This window comes from Halictus rubicundus, chromosome 7 (assembly GCF_050948215.1).
Source record: "Halictus rubicundus isolate RS-2024b chromosome 7, iyHalRubi1_principal, whole genome shotgun sequence".
Lineage (NCBI taxonomy): Eukaryota > Metazoa > Arthropoda > Insecta > Hymenoptera > Halictidae > Halictus > Halictus rubicundus.
The window spans coordinates 2592440-2606680 of record NC_135155.1 but is presented as its reverse complement, the minus strand read 5'-3'; the positions used below and the strand labels follow the sequence as shown (position 1 = coordinate 2606680).

Here is a 14241-nt window from a genome sequence, read left to right as displayed (position 1 = left end):
TAGTAGAACCTCGATTATCCGAACCGATAGTAATTAAAATCTCCATTATTTAAATACCTGCGTACTTCACGTGTAACCGTATTCCTGGGCAACCGAAGCCTCTAGAGCTTAGTTGCCCTTTTCTACGTTCGGTGCGAATCAAAGAATAGTTTCTCGTATCCGATATATGACCCTCGCCAGAATCGTGTTGTGGATATTTATAGAGAATTCAGTGTAGTTCAATCTCAAGCGATCCATATTCACTGATTAAAACGGATAATCGAGGTTCTACCGTATTGTAACAAATAAATATGAGTCAAATTGCATCCTGTTTTCAAATTCAATCATAAAAATGTCACAAATATGTTGATAAAAGTTTCATAAACAAAATTTAGTTTGAATGGGTTAAAATATATATCTTCGTTATACGTATAACTATTACAAGGTTAACACATTGTCTGTCATGTCACTCATATGTGAATGACTATAATTGTTTGTAATGTTATTATAATTCTGTATTTTAACTCTCTCTTGTGCTTTAACCTAATCTCATTAGAATTTGTATGATTTAAAAAGGTTAAAGCAGTCACTGTGATAACTTTTAGCTCCAAATTAAATTCAATTAAATTAGCTTAAAATTATGTTACTTTGATTTGGATTTGTGGATTTTGGTAAAATCTCGCAGTTCATTTTGATCTGTTCTCACGACTGCTTCTCGCGTCATTGACCTTTTTCACGTTGTAAAAGATTACTATTATTTCACAAGGTGGGAATTGAACTCTGTCTAAACGTTCGTAAATTCTTCGGCGATGACTCGTAACGCTTACGGAAGTCTGTGATGAAATTGTGCCGCGGTTATTCGTTTTACTCTGTTCTGCTCGAGATTGAGACCATAAACCTAACAGTCCGATCATAAGTCCGTATTATATTGAATCCGGTATCAAAATGATTCCAAAAACAACAAATTGTAAACGATTGAATTTTTTCATCATTTCATCAGAAATTGTATCTCGCAATTGTTAACTCATAATTGCACTTTTAAACGCGTTTTTCTCGAAACCACATTTCTCGAAACTGTTACCATGATATCTTAAGTTCTAGTTGGCCAATTGACATAAAATTTTGAGAGGGTTGTTTTAACACATGTTTCGTTATCGCAGGTACAAAAAATCTAACGGCGGAAATATATTTGCAAAATCATTAATTTAAGTTCAAAATGCCGTCATTTTGTAAATAACGAACTGTAATAAATTCACACTGATTAATATACTTCCCCATTCTTTTTGTTTTTGATCAGCAGAAGGATCGGAATTATGGCAACAGATGTTTTTCAAAACGTACTCCATAAAAAAATATGTAACTCATGTAATTTTTATTATTTTTACTGGAAAAAGTTTATGCAACTCGTGCACCCATAAATGAACTATTGGGACCGACTTAAATTTATGCTAATAATCATTTATTGTGTAACTATTAACAACATAATTATTTAGATGAAATTTGACTAACTCACTACGTCTCTATTGTTACGTACGGAGACTCTGTTTACTTGAGTCTCTTACTTCTTGAAACCACATGTTGTTGAGGTACGACTATATGCCATGATAAACAATTACGACATTAGGGAAAGGTGCACGCATATGGAAAAATTTGAAGGGATGCCTTACACCCCCCCCCCCATTCTGACTTCTTCTAAACAAAATCGGACTATATAAAGGGTCCAAGTTTGTTCATGAACGGGTTAGTCTGAAGCTGAAAACCGAGAGATACGCGTCGTGAGATCGGGTTCATAGTTCCTTTCGAATAAATTCTTTAACCGCTACCTCCGTTATTCAAGGCAAGTTAGCTAACATAACCCCCGCATTTCTCAGTGCGTCAAAATCGAGAGCAACGACACTTAGTATCCGCGATAATACTATACACTACACAATTGTAGACCCCTATTACTTTTATATTATATTATTGTCGAACAAACGAGTCTTCAACTCATTTCTACATCCTTTTGAATTCCAGTGGCTAGTATTTCCCACATTGATACACCTTTACCGCTCGAGGTGTATCAATAATATTTAATCGTTACGGGGGCAGACTTCCCAATACCTTCCGTTTACCCATCCTATGGTAGTGAGCAAATCGGTGATAAAACAGGCATCGACTAGTTCACTACTCCTATTCTAGTGGGCAAATCGGTGATGAAACAGGCATCGACTAGTTCACGACAACCTATCCCTGTGTAAGCAAACAAACCTCGGTCTACGCGTTAACTGCCCTGGCCCGCGGCTCGTAAAACTATTTACCATTTCGATAGCGATGAATATTGAACTTGAATATATTATTAGATATAATTTAATTAAAAAATCATTGCATTTCTTAAGTATACATCTTGGAGGTCCACTTAAGGGTTAAGTGTTCAAAGATTTTTATAAATTCGAGGAGTGATCACGAGAGCGATTTCCGTTCTATCCGCGAGCGTTTTAGAAAACGAACGCGATGATTTCACCGCGCGAGTTCGTAATAATTTACGTGTTCAATACATATTCATAAAAACGATTTCCTTTTTCTCGTGAAAGCAGCGTGAAACTCGAAACCGTGTGTTTTTATTGTTCCCGATCAAATTGCTTCGGGCGGCATAATACGTGCGTTTTATTGGTTCCCGATGGTGCTCATCCGTTCAGCGGTGTCGTCGTCGTCGGATCAAACCAACGCTAATTACTAATACAAGTCCCTGGGACTCTACAGTCTGTTCCACAAGAGCGTGGACGCGATATCTGTGAAATTTGATACCCATTACAGCAAAGATTGTGCCAGGCCAAACATACAATGTCTCCTCTAATACGCAATAGCCCCAATTCTCTTAGTATCATTTCTGTCATTGAGAAGTTCATGTCATTTCGAGATGAGCACCGTATACGCTAAACGGAAAACGGTAAACGGAATCCAATCGAAAATGTTTCGTCTCTCATGAAGTACAAACTCCTAGGAAAGCGTATATTAAAATTGAAGACGCTAGTTCGCCGTATTCGAGAAATATGGAGATCTCTTCCTGTCTCATACGCTGCAAAGCTGGTTGAAAGTATGCCCAGACGTTGTGAAGCAATAATCGCTAATTCTGGTGATAGGACACATTATTAATCTTTTTTACAGAAAAGATTTATTTGCACTCAGATATCGCGTCCACGCTCTTGTGGAATAGACTGTATCACTCGATACGATGAAATATCGACGATAAAACGTCAACGAGGAGTTCAATACGCGGTTGCTGGTTCCATTTTTGCTATAAGCGTGCAGCGTTTAATTGCAGAGTCGTTCAACTTTACCAGATAATAAAATCAAGAAAAATATGAGAGTAAATATTCAGGATGTGGTGCGTAACTGTAACTGCTTTCGTAGCGCCGCGAGTAATTACTAGATTGCGAATCTCGATGCAATTATAGTTCATAAAGATCTTCAAGGAGAAATAAAATAGAAACTTTTATAAATATAGTTTCTAATACAAAAAAATTAATTAGACAGAAAATATTTCTAATTAGACAGAATCTTTTATGGATATTTCGGCGTTTTTTTTTTGTATTGTTATTAATCTACCGGAGCTGTTAATATATTTACAAAATTCCAGTGCAATTCGATTTCGCGTTCTGTAATTATAAAAGTTTGTGGAAAATTTCGCAACATGGCAACTATATTAGCGAAAGTTTCGAAGGGAATTACGGGTTATACTAATTCATTCTTTTGTCATTTTATGTAATTTTTTAAAAGGGGTTAATGTTTATCGCTGCGAAATTTAATCATAATATTAAAACGAAATGATACGTAACAACATAATATTTACGCTAGAATTATAAGATTGTATATTTAGATAAGATTATATTTATGTCAAATCTGGACTAAAATTCCGAAAATTGGACAAATCGGATTGAGCTCAAATTTTGCACATAGCCTGAGTTTGCATTAAAAGCATGTTTCCTAAAAGGAAACTTTTTTTGGCGACTCGAAAAAATGTTTTTATCATTTCATTGTTATTTTCTACCATGCCAACATAACATTTTGTAATAAAACTATATTTCTTCTGTTTTACAATGATCATGATTTTACTTTAGTTCGACCATAACATTTTTTAATGTTTCTAAATCCTGATATTAGGATTTATTTATTATTCGGCCGATTTAGTTAACTCAAATAGGAAATTATTTGAGTTTTGTACAAAACAAAGGCATTATAAATTAATTTGTTTGAGGCAGTGAATAAATAAAATAATATAAATAAATTATATTCAAGCCTGAGCTCTACATATACCAGCGCAAGGTTCTTTCTGCAAATAAATCACATTTGCAATGTAGGGGATGCAAATGTGAGCTGTAAGCGAAATTTCTGATAAGTAACATACATCTCTGCGACACGTGAAACTTCTTATGTGGAGCTTGCTGATCTATCAACGCTATACGCCGTTTCAATGCCTCATGGAAACATTACACCGCTCCGATTATCCATCACAATTTGCATTGTAAAGTGGCTTATTGGCTCGACTCCAGTTCTAGAATTAGGTCGGATCCCACGACACATTAACTTAAGGCACGATCGATCTGCTGAGTGGGAAGTCGCCTAAGAAAGAAAAAAATAGACTGAAGTTCACATATTCTTGTAGATATGTACAGTAGCGGGTATATAAATAGGGAAAACCGTAGTATAGTATAAAATCGCAGTCTGATTGGTATCAATGTAATGAGTTAATGTGCATGTGTTCTAGGAAAATGAAGACATATATATATGAAAAATTTTCAATATTTAAGTTGTGACAATTTCGTAAAAACAAATAGTACAACCATAACTCTGAACTTATTTTAACACTAAACCTACCACGGTCAAATGACCGGTTTTCTATTTCGCAATTATTGAAATTATGGAATAGTTTTTTTATGGGAGATTACTGAATTGACTTCTTTATTTAAGCATATATTATAATGAAAATCGTACAAAGTTTCAATAAATTCAGTCTTCTCCCCTCTATAAGACGTTTCACTTTTATATGTTTTGTGCTTGGTGGGTTTAGTGTTAAAGCATGAAGCCTCTACTTTTGCAAGGCAGTGTTTACTCTCCTCTAAGAGATTTTTACATGATGCAGCAGGCAAAAATGCTGCAAATTCAAATGTCTCCAAAAACTGTCGAAAATTTTATCGTATCATCATTTGTTATGAAATTGTCACAGTTTAAATAGAGGCAGTTTTTCGAGAATCGGGTATTCAGTGTTCATATTCATATTCATTTGTGGTGAACATGAGTATGTAGATGAAATGCAAAACGGTAGAAACATTTACAGAATTTAAAAATACTGTTTTATTATCTTCAACTGATTATATAATCAACTGATCTTCAACTGATTATTTAATCAACTGATCTGCAACTGATTATAAAATTATATCTTCGACTGATTAAAATAATTAAGAAAAGATATAAACATTTATGTAGCTCCTAGTTGCAATTGCTGAAAACAGTTTTTATTTTGCATAATAATCCCCAGTCGAACAATATTGTATGAATATCGTGTGTCCAATATTATTTCGTGCAGTCACGTGAAGAGTCACGTCGCGTTGCACGCATAAGCGTCAATTCTAGTGAGATCGGGTCAAAATGCCCTTTCGAATCAAATTTTAACCTTATAGATTCTGCTAGTTCGGTATAGATTCTATTTGGCATTTTCATAATTGCTCTTTGACCCCGCATTGCCAGTGCGTCAAAACCGTGCATTATAGGTAACAAATTCTTTAATTGTATACTTATTATAAATTCATTCGCGACACCAACACTTGTAACATGCAGAATATATTTGTCTTGTTTGTTAAATCGCCGAATCTACAAACCCTCAATTATTGTTCCAAAATCCTAATCTAATAATTGAACGTTCCCACACGATATAATCTTACCGCTCGGATTGTATCAATTCAATTATATATAAGTTACGAGGTCTACTAACTATCCTAGCGGGTCCCTGATTTCCATCAAAGTTCTAAAATTCTTAATCCAACAATGATTTTTCCAATCTAGCGGCTCCCGAATTTCGCATTGGGTGCGTCCACGTACCTAACTAACAAATTGAAACCATATTCCTGGGGTAACAACACCCTCGCCGGCTTCTCGCGTTGCTCGCAGCCCTGGCTCGTAACAATAATATATGCATATTTTTGAACAAGAAATCGATAAAAAAAGTGATTTCTTAAGAATATTTGTATAGGTACTCATTACCCTTACTAATCAAAATGTTTCGAAATATATCGATGTGAGTCAATCACAATTAAACAATTCACTTGTAGATGGTATAAAATTCTGTTTCGTTCTTTAATTTTCACATACAGACATCTTTTATAGGTTTTCTGAATCTATAGATGTGTCTTTGGAGTTTATATGGAATTTTTATAACAAACGCGGTACATTATTTTACGCGAAATACCACGCATGTGACTTACACTAGTATGATTCTCAGCTCGCCATGTACAGTGGTTACTCGATATATATTCGAAACACGCCAGAGAAATATATCGGATAGGAGATACTATTTTTTGATCTACGTCGAACGTATACCACTGTATATATCGGTTCCATTTTGTGCTCGGTACGGTTAATGTAAAAAAGGAGAAACAAAAGAACTTAAAATACTTTCCGTTATGTTGTAGTTAAAAATAAAATTGGACTGAAAAATATTGATATATTATCATGTGACCCCAATGTTACGCGAAGCTATAAAGGGTTAAGGGCCCGGTCTTCGTAGATTCGCGATAAGGTAGAGTGACCACATTACCGACAAAAATAGGCGAAAAATGGTTTTACGTTCCCCGACTTTTCGTCCTTATATGAGAATATTTTTCGCTGGGAAAGGGCTCATTCGAAAGAGGAAGGTTCAATCTAGATATTTGGTAATATAAGCGATAGATGTAGTCAAAAAATTAACGATGTGCATGCCGTGGAATGCAACCATTTTTATGCCATTGGATGAGTTTCTTGGATGAAATGGAGAATAGCGCTAGAAAATATCTCCAGCTAGAAATTGAGCTATATTTTGTCTTGATTGTCTGCGAAATAAAGCCAAAAACTTGAAGCTCGTTTCTGGCGTCAGAATTCATAATTTCGATAATACAGAGCAAAAAATGTGACAAGTTTAGTCACAGACTTAAGACCCGTCGGATCAAGACCAAGACGGATCTTAAGTCTGTGTCTGAAGGCTGTGAATGGAAATTATACAGCAGTTACCGACCTGCTGACACTGAAAAAGTCACGTGACTATCCCGGCCCTTAAAGGGTTAATGCGATGCAAGTATACATGTATGTTGTCTTGGTTGTTCGCGGAAAACTGGAGAATGATTATCACTTGAAAGAACCTTGTTCGTCGTTAATTGACAGGCTCCACACGTCGACGATTCTTTACGCGAACTTGCACGGTCACAAGTATGCGGAACGGGAAAACACGCGGCGCTGAATCACACGCTAATTTTGGAGCGTAGAAGCATAATTGGATTGTGTAATCGATTTTATAAATCGCCGCGTTCGGAACTATAGGTATGCCCCGCGACGACAGGGTTGCCGATAATAATTATTTTGTAGAACGTGCAGAAAGAGACGACGGAGAATCGCGAATTGTATTTACATGACCAAAAAGTCTTCTCGTTTCTGTTCGCCCGAGTTGACTAAATATTTACTTGGCTCCGGAGACTGACTTTCTTTTCAACGTGTCGTGCTTGTATTACGATACATAAATAAATTAGACTGAGAAATCACTATTGGCCTGATTCGAAAGAATACTTTGGGAATTTCTTTTTGAAAAACTTATAAACTTTTTACCATTGATATCGTCGAAATTCTTGATTGGGTAAAATATTATTTCACATAGTAACTAGTCTATTTTATTTGAAATTGTGCGTACAACTTTGAAAAATTTTTAAAAATGAGTATAATTAATATAGGCACAGTAATTGGCACCCCAAAGGAATCGGGTCCCTTAACCTAGAATATAAGTGCTTCAATACAATGTGACATAGAATGTGGATGCTTGAAATAATTGTTTTTATGTTTGAAACATTTGTTTCCATTGAACGTAATAAAAATGAAGCTTTTAGCTTACTTCTTAAAATTACTCGACAGAAATGTGGTGATCATGCAAAAATCATAGTACAATTAATACAAAAGAACATTTGTACTAATAATCCCAATATTGAAATATTATCAATACATATACGCTCTCCTTTATGCGATGTATTTAGGTAAACAAAAATCACTTATTTGGGAGGGTTGGTTAAACAGTGAGTTCTGTCTTTTTTTTTTTTTGAATCAACAACACCAAACGAATTTACCGAAAATGAACATTCTCAGTTCCGAGTAGGTACTAAGACTTTTTGTTTCCTTAGCGAGAAATCATAGGAAAGTACGAAACGAATGACTAGCAGAAAAACGAGGAAACAGAGGAGAACCGAAAGTGGAGCAACCGCGTCGTCCTATTTGTGTAGTGAACCGTAACATATGATTTACAACAATATTAATAAACATTGCTGCGATTACAGTTAAAATTTTAATGGATGTAACTCATGAATAGGCTACGGGTCTTCATGTAGAATAAAATTTTCCTGCACCAATTGCAAGGAACAGGGCTAATTATAAAACTTTTACCAACGTGTTCGCGACAGTTTTCTGATAAAAATGAGACCAAACATCCGAAATACTTGAAAATATCCGAATTCCCTATCATCCAAATACCTACATGTTTCACACGTAAACAATTCAATCTAAACAATCGATATGCAACACGATTTAATAGGATTATTCTAATACTATAAGTAGGTAACTGTTTATTTTCCGAACACTCGCGTTTCGCAGATTAGTACAAATAATATAATCAAGGTTCCACCGTATCGTGAATGAATTAAGCAACTAAATGTAATTCAAATTGGGGTAAGGGACCCAATTACTGTGGGGGTGCCAATTACTGTGCCTATATTAATTATACTTATTTTTAAACCATAATGAATACTACATTTTTTTCATTAAAATCAGTTAATATATATGTCATATATCTCTTTTTTAATATTCATTATGCTTTAAAAATAAATATAATTAATATAGACACAATAATTGGTCCCTTATCCTGTGTCGTGTTCGGGGTCATTTCAATCAGAAAAATGTCACAAATAAACGTCGTAGACCGCATGCTTATTTTCTCTAGTTATACGACACTGTAAATGTTTAAAAATACTTGTTTTAGCGAATGCCAGAGGCAACTAAGCAGGATCCTGGACGACATGGGCGAGGCCTCGGCGAGAGCCCAGGGTTTGAACAAACCAATAACCAACGCCCTAAAACTTCGGGACACGGACCACATAATTTACCTATTAGTCGATAACGAAGCAAACCGGTAAGTAAGTCGTGACTCATCGTAAAAGCGTAACCAATTGCCAAATTAGATGTTTAACTCTTTGACTGCCAAACTAGAAACCACAAAAATTCCATAAAATCAAAGTAAGTTATTTAATGAAATAGAAATTGAAAAAAATTAAATGTATGATATTGAGTAGTCCTCCAACTTTCTTGCATTTTATAGATCCTAATCTTTGGTACAGTTTACATATTAACGTAAAAATGCATTTTAAAACCTGGACAAATAATTCCGTCACCCACATATGGACGACATAGCAGTCAACGTGTTAAAGCATTCGATGCAAAAATTAGCCAATCGGTCTCAATACATTTTATTTTTTATTGTCAATTAATTTCATTTTTCAGTTGAATCTCCAATTTATTCAAAGATACCATTTAGCTTATCACTCATGTAAGCATAACCACGAATTTTCGTATAAATTCAAAGCAGACACATATGTTTCTGGGATATGGTAATAAACAAATTATGGATAATATTTACTTAAATATTAATATTTTACACCAATGTCCAAAATGTCATAAGAAACAGATAAGGTATTTGAGAGATCTTTGTATTTCAAGGGGTTAATATCTTCAAGTTAGAGTTTCAGTTACTGATCTTTTTCGTAAAAACTTTTTGGGGAAACTGTTATTTTTGATCCCTAAATAAAATGGTACGCGATCAGTTTCCGGCGTTGCGCGTTACCGTAAAACGGCGAGAGTAAGCGGTCGTTTTCGAAGGAGATCCTCTTAAAAAACTTGCAACTGGAAAGCCAACCTGTGACAGTAGGGAGCAGAAGGGAAGCTGCATTTCGCAGGATAAGGGTTTCGCGGCGCGCAAAATGGTCGGTTGGATCGATACGTCGTGTCTGGTGTGTCGCTTGCCTGCGGAAAGCGAAGCACTTCCTTCCTCGCTCGGCCCTATTCACAAAGCATCTCCTCTCGACCCGATGTGTTTCCTGATTAAAATGTTCTTCAGAACCGTTTCCCGCGCGAGAAAAATTAATACCCCGTACAGGCGCGACGATCGGAGATGATAATAGCTGTATCGTAAAGACCCACTCGCGCCGCCATTAACGACGCACGGAATGTATGTAGACGCTCTCGTGCACCCGGCGTCGTCGTCTTCGTGACGATGCGAGTTCCCTCGCGATGCAATCGACTCCACTCCAGGCTACACGGTGCATTGTACCTATACTGCGAGGCTTTCTGTAAATCTCCATCCTCTTGTGGACTGTTCTGTGTAACGCGGGATAAGGGAATCATCTATTTCGTTGGCTATCAAATTCTCTATCTTATTTAATTCTCATTTTTTTTAACCCCTTGCACTACTACAGTTTTCTTTCGATATAAGACGATCACTCGGGACGGCTTCCGACGTATTGTGGATGAGGTTACCTATTCGGCTTGGCATTGTTCTTGAATGGGCTGAGAGTTTATCGGTCGGTATAAAGTTGTCCAGACCATAAAGTGGGCATCCGTGTATCTTTCGTTGGAGAAGAATAGATACCGTCTCGTTCTGTCGAGCGGACAACTTCAAAAGAAGGGAGGATAGAGAAAAAACACCCTTGTTGCGGAAAAAACGTCGTCGTCTTATATCGAAAGAAAACTGTATGTACAGTGTTTATTCGATATACATATATCCACAACACGGGTCCACCCAAGGACATATATCGACTAGAAGATACTATTCTTTGATACACTGCCGAATGTAAATTAGGACAGCGAAGTTCGAGTGGCCTCGGTCTACTCGATATATGTCAAAAGCGCGGGTCTGGCAGGGACAATTATCGGCTGGAAGATTATGTATTATATTTACACTCCTCGGCGACCGAGGGCACTCGAGCTTCGTGGCCTCTCACGGGGTATTCCATGCGGTAGTGGGTTTAAGTCTGGGACTTTTATCGGCTAGATATTTGGGACACATATCGAACAAAAACTGTATTTTGTGGTTATAGTGATTAGAAATTCTTCATCGTTCAGAATTTCATAGAAAAAAAAAAGAAAGTTTATATTTATTATACGCCTATGTTTTCTCCAAACGCTGTACATGTATCGGCTACAACAAAATAGAATTTTATTTCGGTTTAAAGGAAATTAATAGCATACATATTTATTCGCCTCTGTTCAGAATCTTCATCACGAGTCTGACTGCAGGTCTGATTGTAGGGAAGGGGGCTTCGTTGCTTAGGTAGGGTGTGATGAACCCCACTAGATACAATGGATCCAAAAAGTAAATAATCCTCTTTACAACGACTACTTAAAACTTAATCTACGATTTTTTTTGGCTATTTTATAGAACAGAAACGAGGAAGAAGTAATTGAAAATAGTAATCGAAACACTTTTATTGAAATTAGATAGTATTGCAAGATCTATTTTATTTCTTTATTTCATACACAAGATTATTTGAAAATGCATTTTTCGTGTAACATATAAGAAATATTTATGTTTTCATCTTTCGTTAATTTTCGTTAATTCGTTTATTTATTTTCTGAAAAAACACAAATGACTAACGTGTGACTAATATTAATGTTATATATTAATATTATTATATGACTAATTTTAGTCATGCGGGCGGATATATGTCAGTTAACATGTATATAATTTTGTGCAAATCGCTCCATTAATAGTTTAATCTTATTTTAATTGTCAGAATTCTTCCAGGTTGTATAAAGAATATTTGCTTAACATTTTTCTGCGTTCTACACAAAATTTTATTTTAGGAACGTCGTTATTAGTAAGATTAAAAAAAGATTACAACTCGGAAGTTATTTTTCGAAGCTAAGCAAAGTGAACGACTAGTAAGAAAGATAATGTGCAGTATGTCATATACTGAAGTAGAATTTTTTAAGGCAGTAATATTGTAACTTCCTCTTGCGAATCTTGTAAAGCAATTTTGCTTCGCGATAACGGCCAACGTGGCATGGCCATGAACCTCTAAAAAGTCGCGCGAATCAGAGTATGAAGCTCTTCCTCATCCGTTCTGCTTAACGAACCTTACCCTCACGCATTACCATATACTATATATAGTTAGAAGTCTTGGATAACTTTCTCGAAGCAAAATAAAAAATAATGATTTGTCAAAATACTGAAAAGCATACGGTCAAGAGTTTTTAACGAGCCAGAAACGAGCCGTTTGTTAATATTAAACTTTGCAGCAAACCGTGGAAAATAAACGCATTTTATTTCTTCATTAATTTATTATTCGCTTGATATTCTTATTACATCAAGAATTTAAACCTTCAATGTAAGTGAATGTAAACCCCTTTAAACATTATGTAAACCTTCAATGTAAGTGAATGTAAACCCCTTTAAACATTATGTAAACCTTCAATGTAAGTGAATGTAAACCCCTTTAAACATTATGTAAACCTTCAATGTAAGTGAATGTAAATCCCTTTAGACATTATGTAAACCTTCGTCTCCATAGGTGTTATTTAACAAAAACACGTATAAAAAATATATATTTTATTAATTTAGAAATAACACGAAGAAATTCTATTATGAACGTTTCACTCACAACGTATGTACATATGTATAATGAGGAACGTTACTAACATAAATGTTTCGAACTATTCGTTGAATTAGTCTGTTTCATAACAATATTTAGTTAACTTGTGAAATATTCGAAATACTGTTTAGGGCAATAGATGATATTCAGTGCAATAGAACAGTATTTTAAATAGTAAGTAAAATTCTGGGAAAAAATATTTCTATTTTATGAATATGTAATACTTGTGCCCCAAGTATTCGTTGGTAGTGAAAATAAATTGAGGACAAAAACGGGACGATAACGAAAATAACTATAATATTGGGAAAAGTAAATTTAATTAAAATTCATCTCATTTAAAAATAAATCCGAACTATTATCAATATTTTTCAAATAAAACACTGTTTAAACATTTACTTCGTTAAATGAAATATTTTATGTTTAAAATTGCATGCCCAATTTACAATAAATAAACGTGTAGATGTTTACTATTTTACATGTATATTGCGAGGCTATACGTCTTCAAGCATTTCACAATCTGTCTAATAGGAACAGGGACGGTGAAATTATTACCTGAATGTCATAAAAATGAAAAAAAATTAAGCAGCATGAACCTACTTCTACGATGCATTGTAGTGAAACTTTTCATGAAATTATTTGAAGGATTGTGTACGAAATTAACACTAGATCTACGCAGCACTAAAATTGATTAAATATTTAGCGATTTTTATCATAATATGTGTCAGAAGAGATATTCTTCTCTATAAATGCATCTTTATAACAATTAATAAAAAATTTACAATCCGTGATTTGAACGGGTCCCGTAGTTGCAGTTGTTAAAAGATAAAGTTTTACATTCATGGTGGATGAAAATCATATGCGTTTCGAGCAACGCGGATCACGAACGTTGGACCACAACCGTGAATCATTATCCGCGTAATGTTTCAACCTTGCTTCGATTTTACAGGGGACTGGGCAGCGTAGTTGGCCTGCTAAAGACCGGATCGAAGAATCTTTTCATGTTCGACGAAACAGGAGCTCATTACCAGCTGAAGCCTAGGTGCATTTTAGACTTTTACGTCCACGAGTCCCGACAACGCATGGGCCTTGGGAATATTCTCTACCAGCATATGTTGTCTGTAAGTAGTCTGCTTTTCCATGTTCATATTTATTTATATTCAATCCACCTTTGCGTAGGATTGCCCACCAGCTTTGACCACCTTGAATATATCCGTTATTCGTAATAATATGAAAAAATGATATGCAAGGCGTCCCAAAAATGTTGTACAGTGAATTCTATATATATGTCGTCGAGGCATGGCCGATAACTGTCGCTGAATTATCCCCACTACCGCGGGGTATACCCCGTGAGGGGCCA

At 35.4% G+C, this 14241-nt stretch overlaps 1 protein-coding gene across 2 annotated transcripts in view; it reads left to right on the top strand.

The window, feature by feature from the left end:
• LOC143355765 (alpha-tubulin N-acetyltransferase) overlaps nt 1–14241 on the top strand; it is a 34279-nt gene that overhangs the window by 5456 nt on the left and 14582 nt on the right. For both annotated transcript variants that reach the window (XM_076790872.1, XM_076790873.1), the window contains exons 2-3: nt 9221–9370; nt 13831–14002. In XM_076790872.1, the coding sequence (XP_076646987.1) occupies nt 9221–9370; nt 13831–14002 (322 nt within the window). The remainder of the gene's footprint in view (nt 1–9220; nt 9371–13830; nt 14003–14241) is intronic.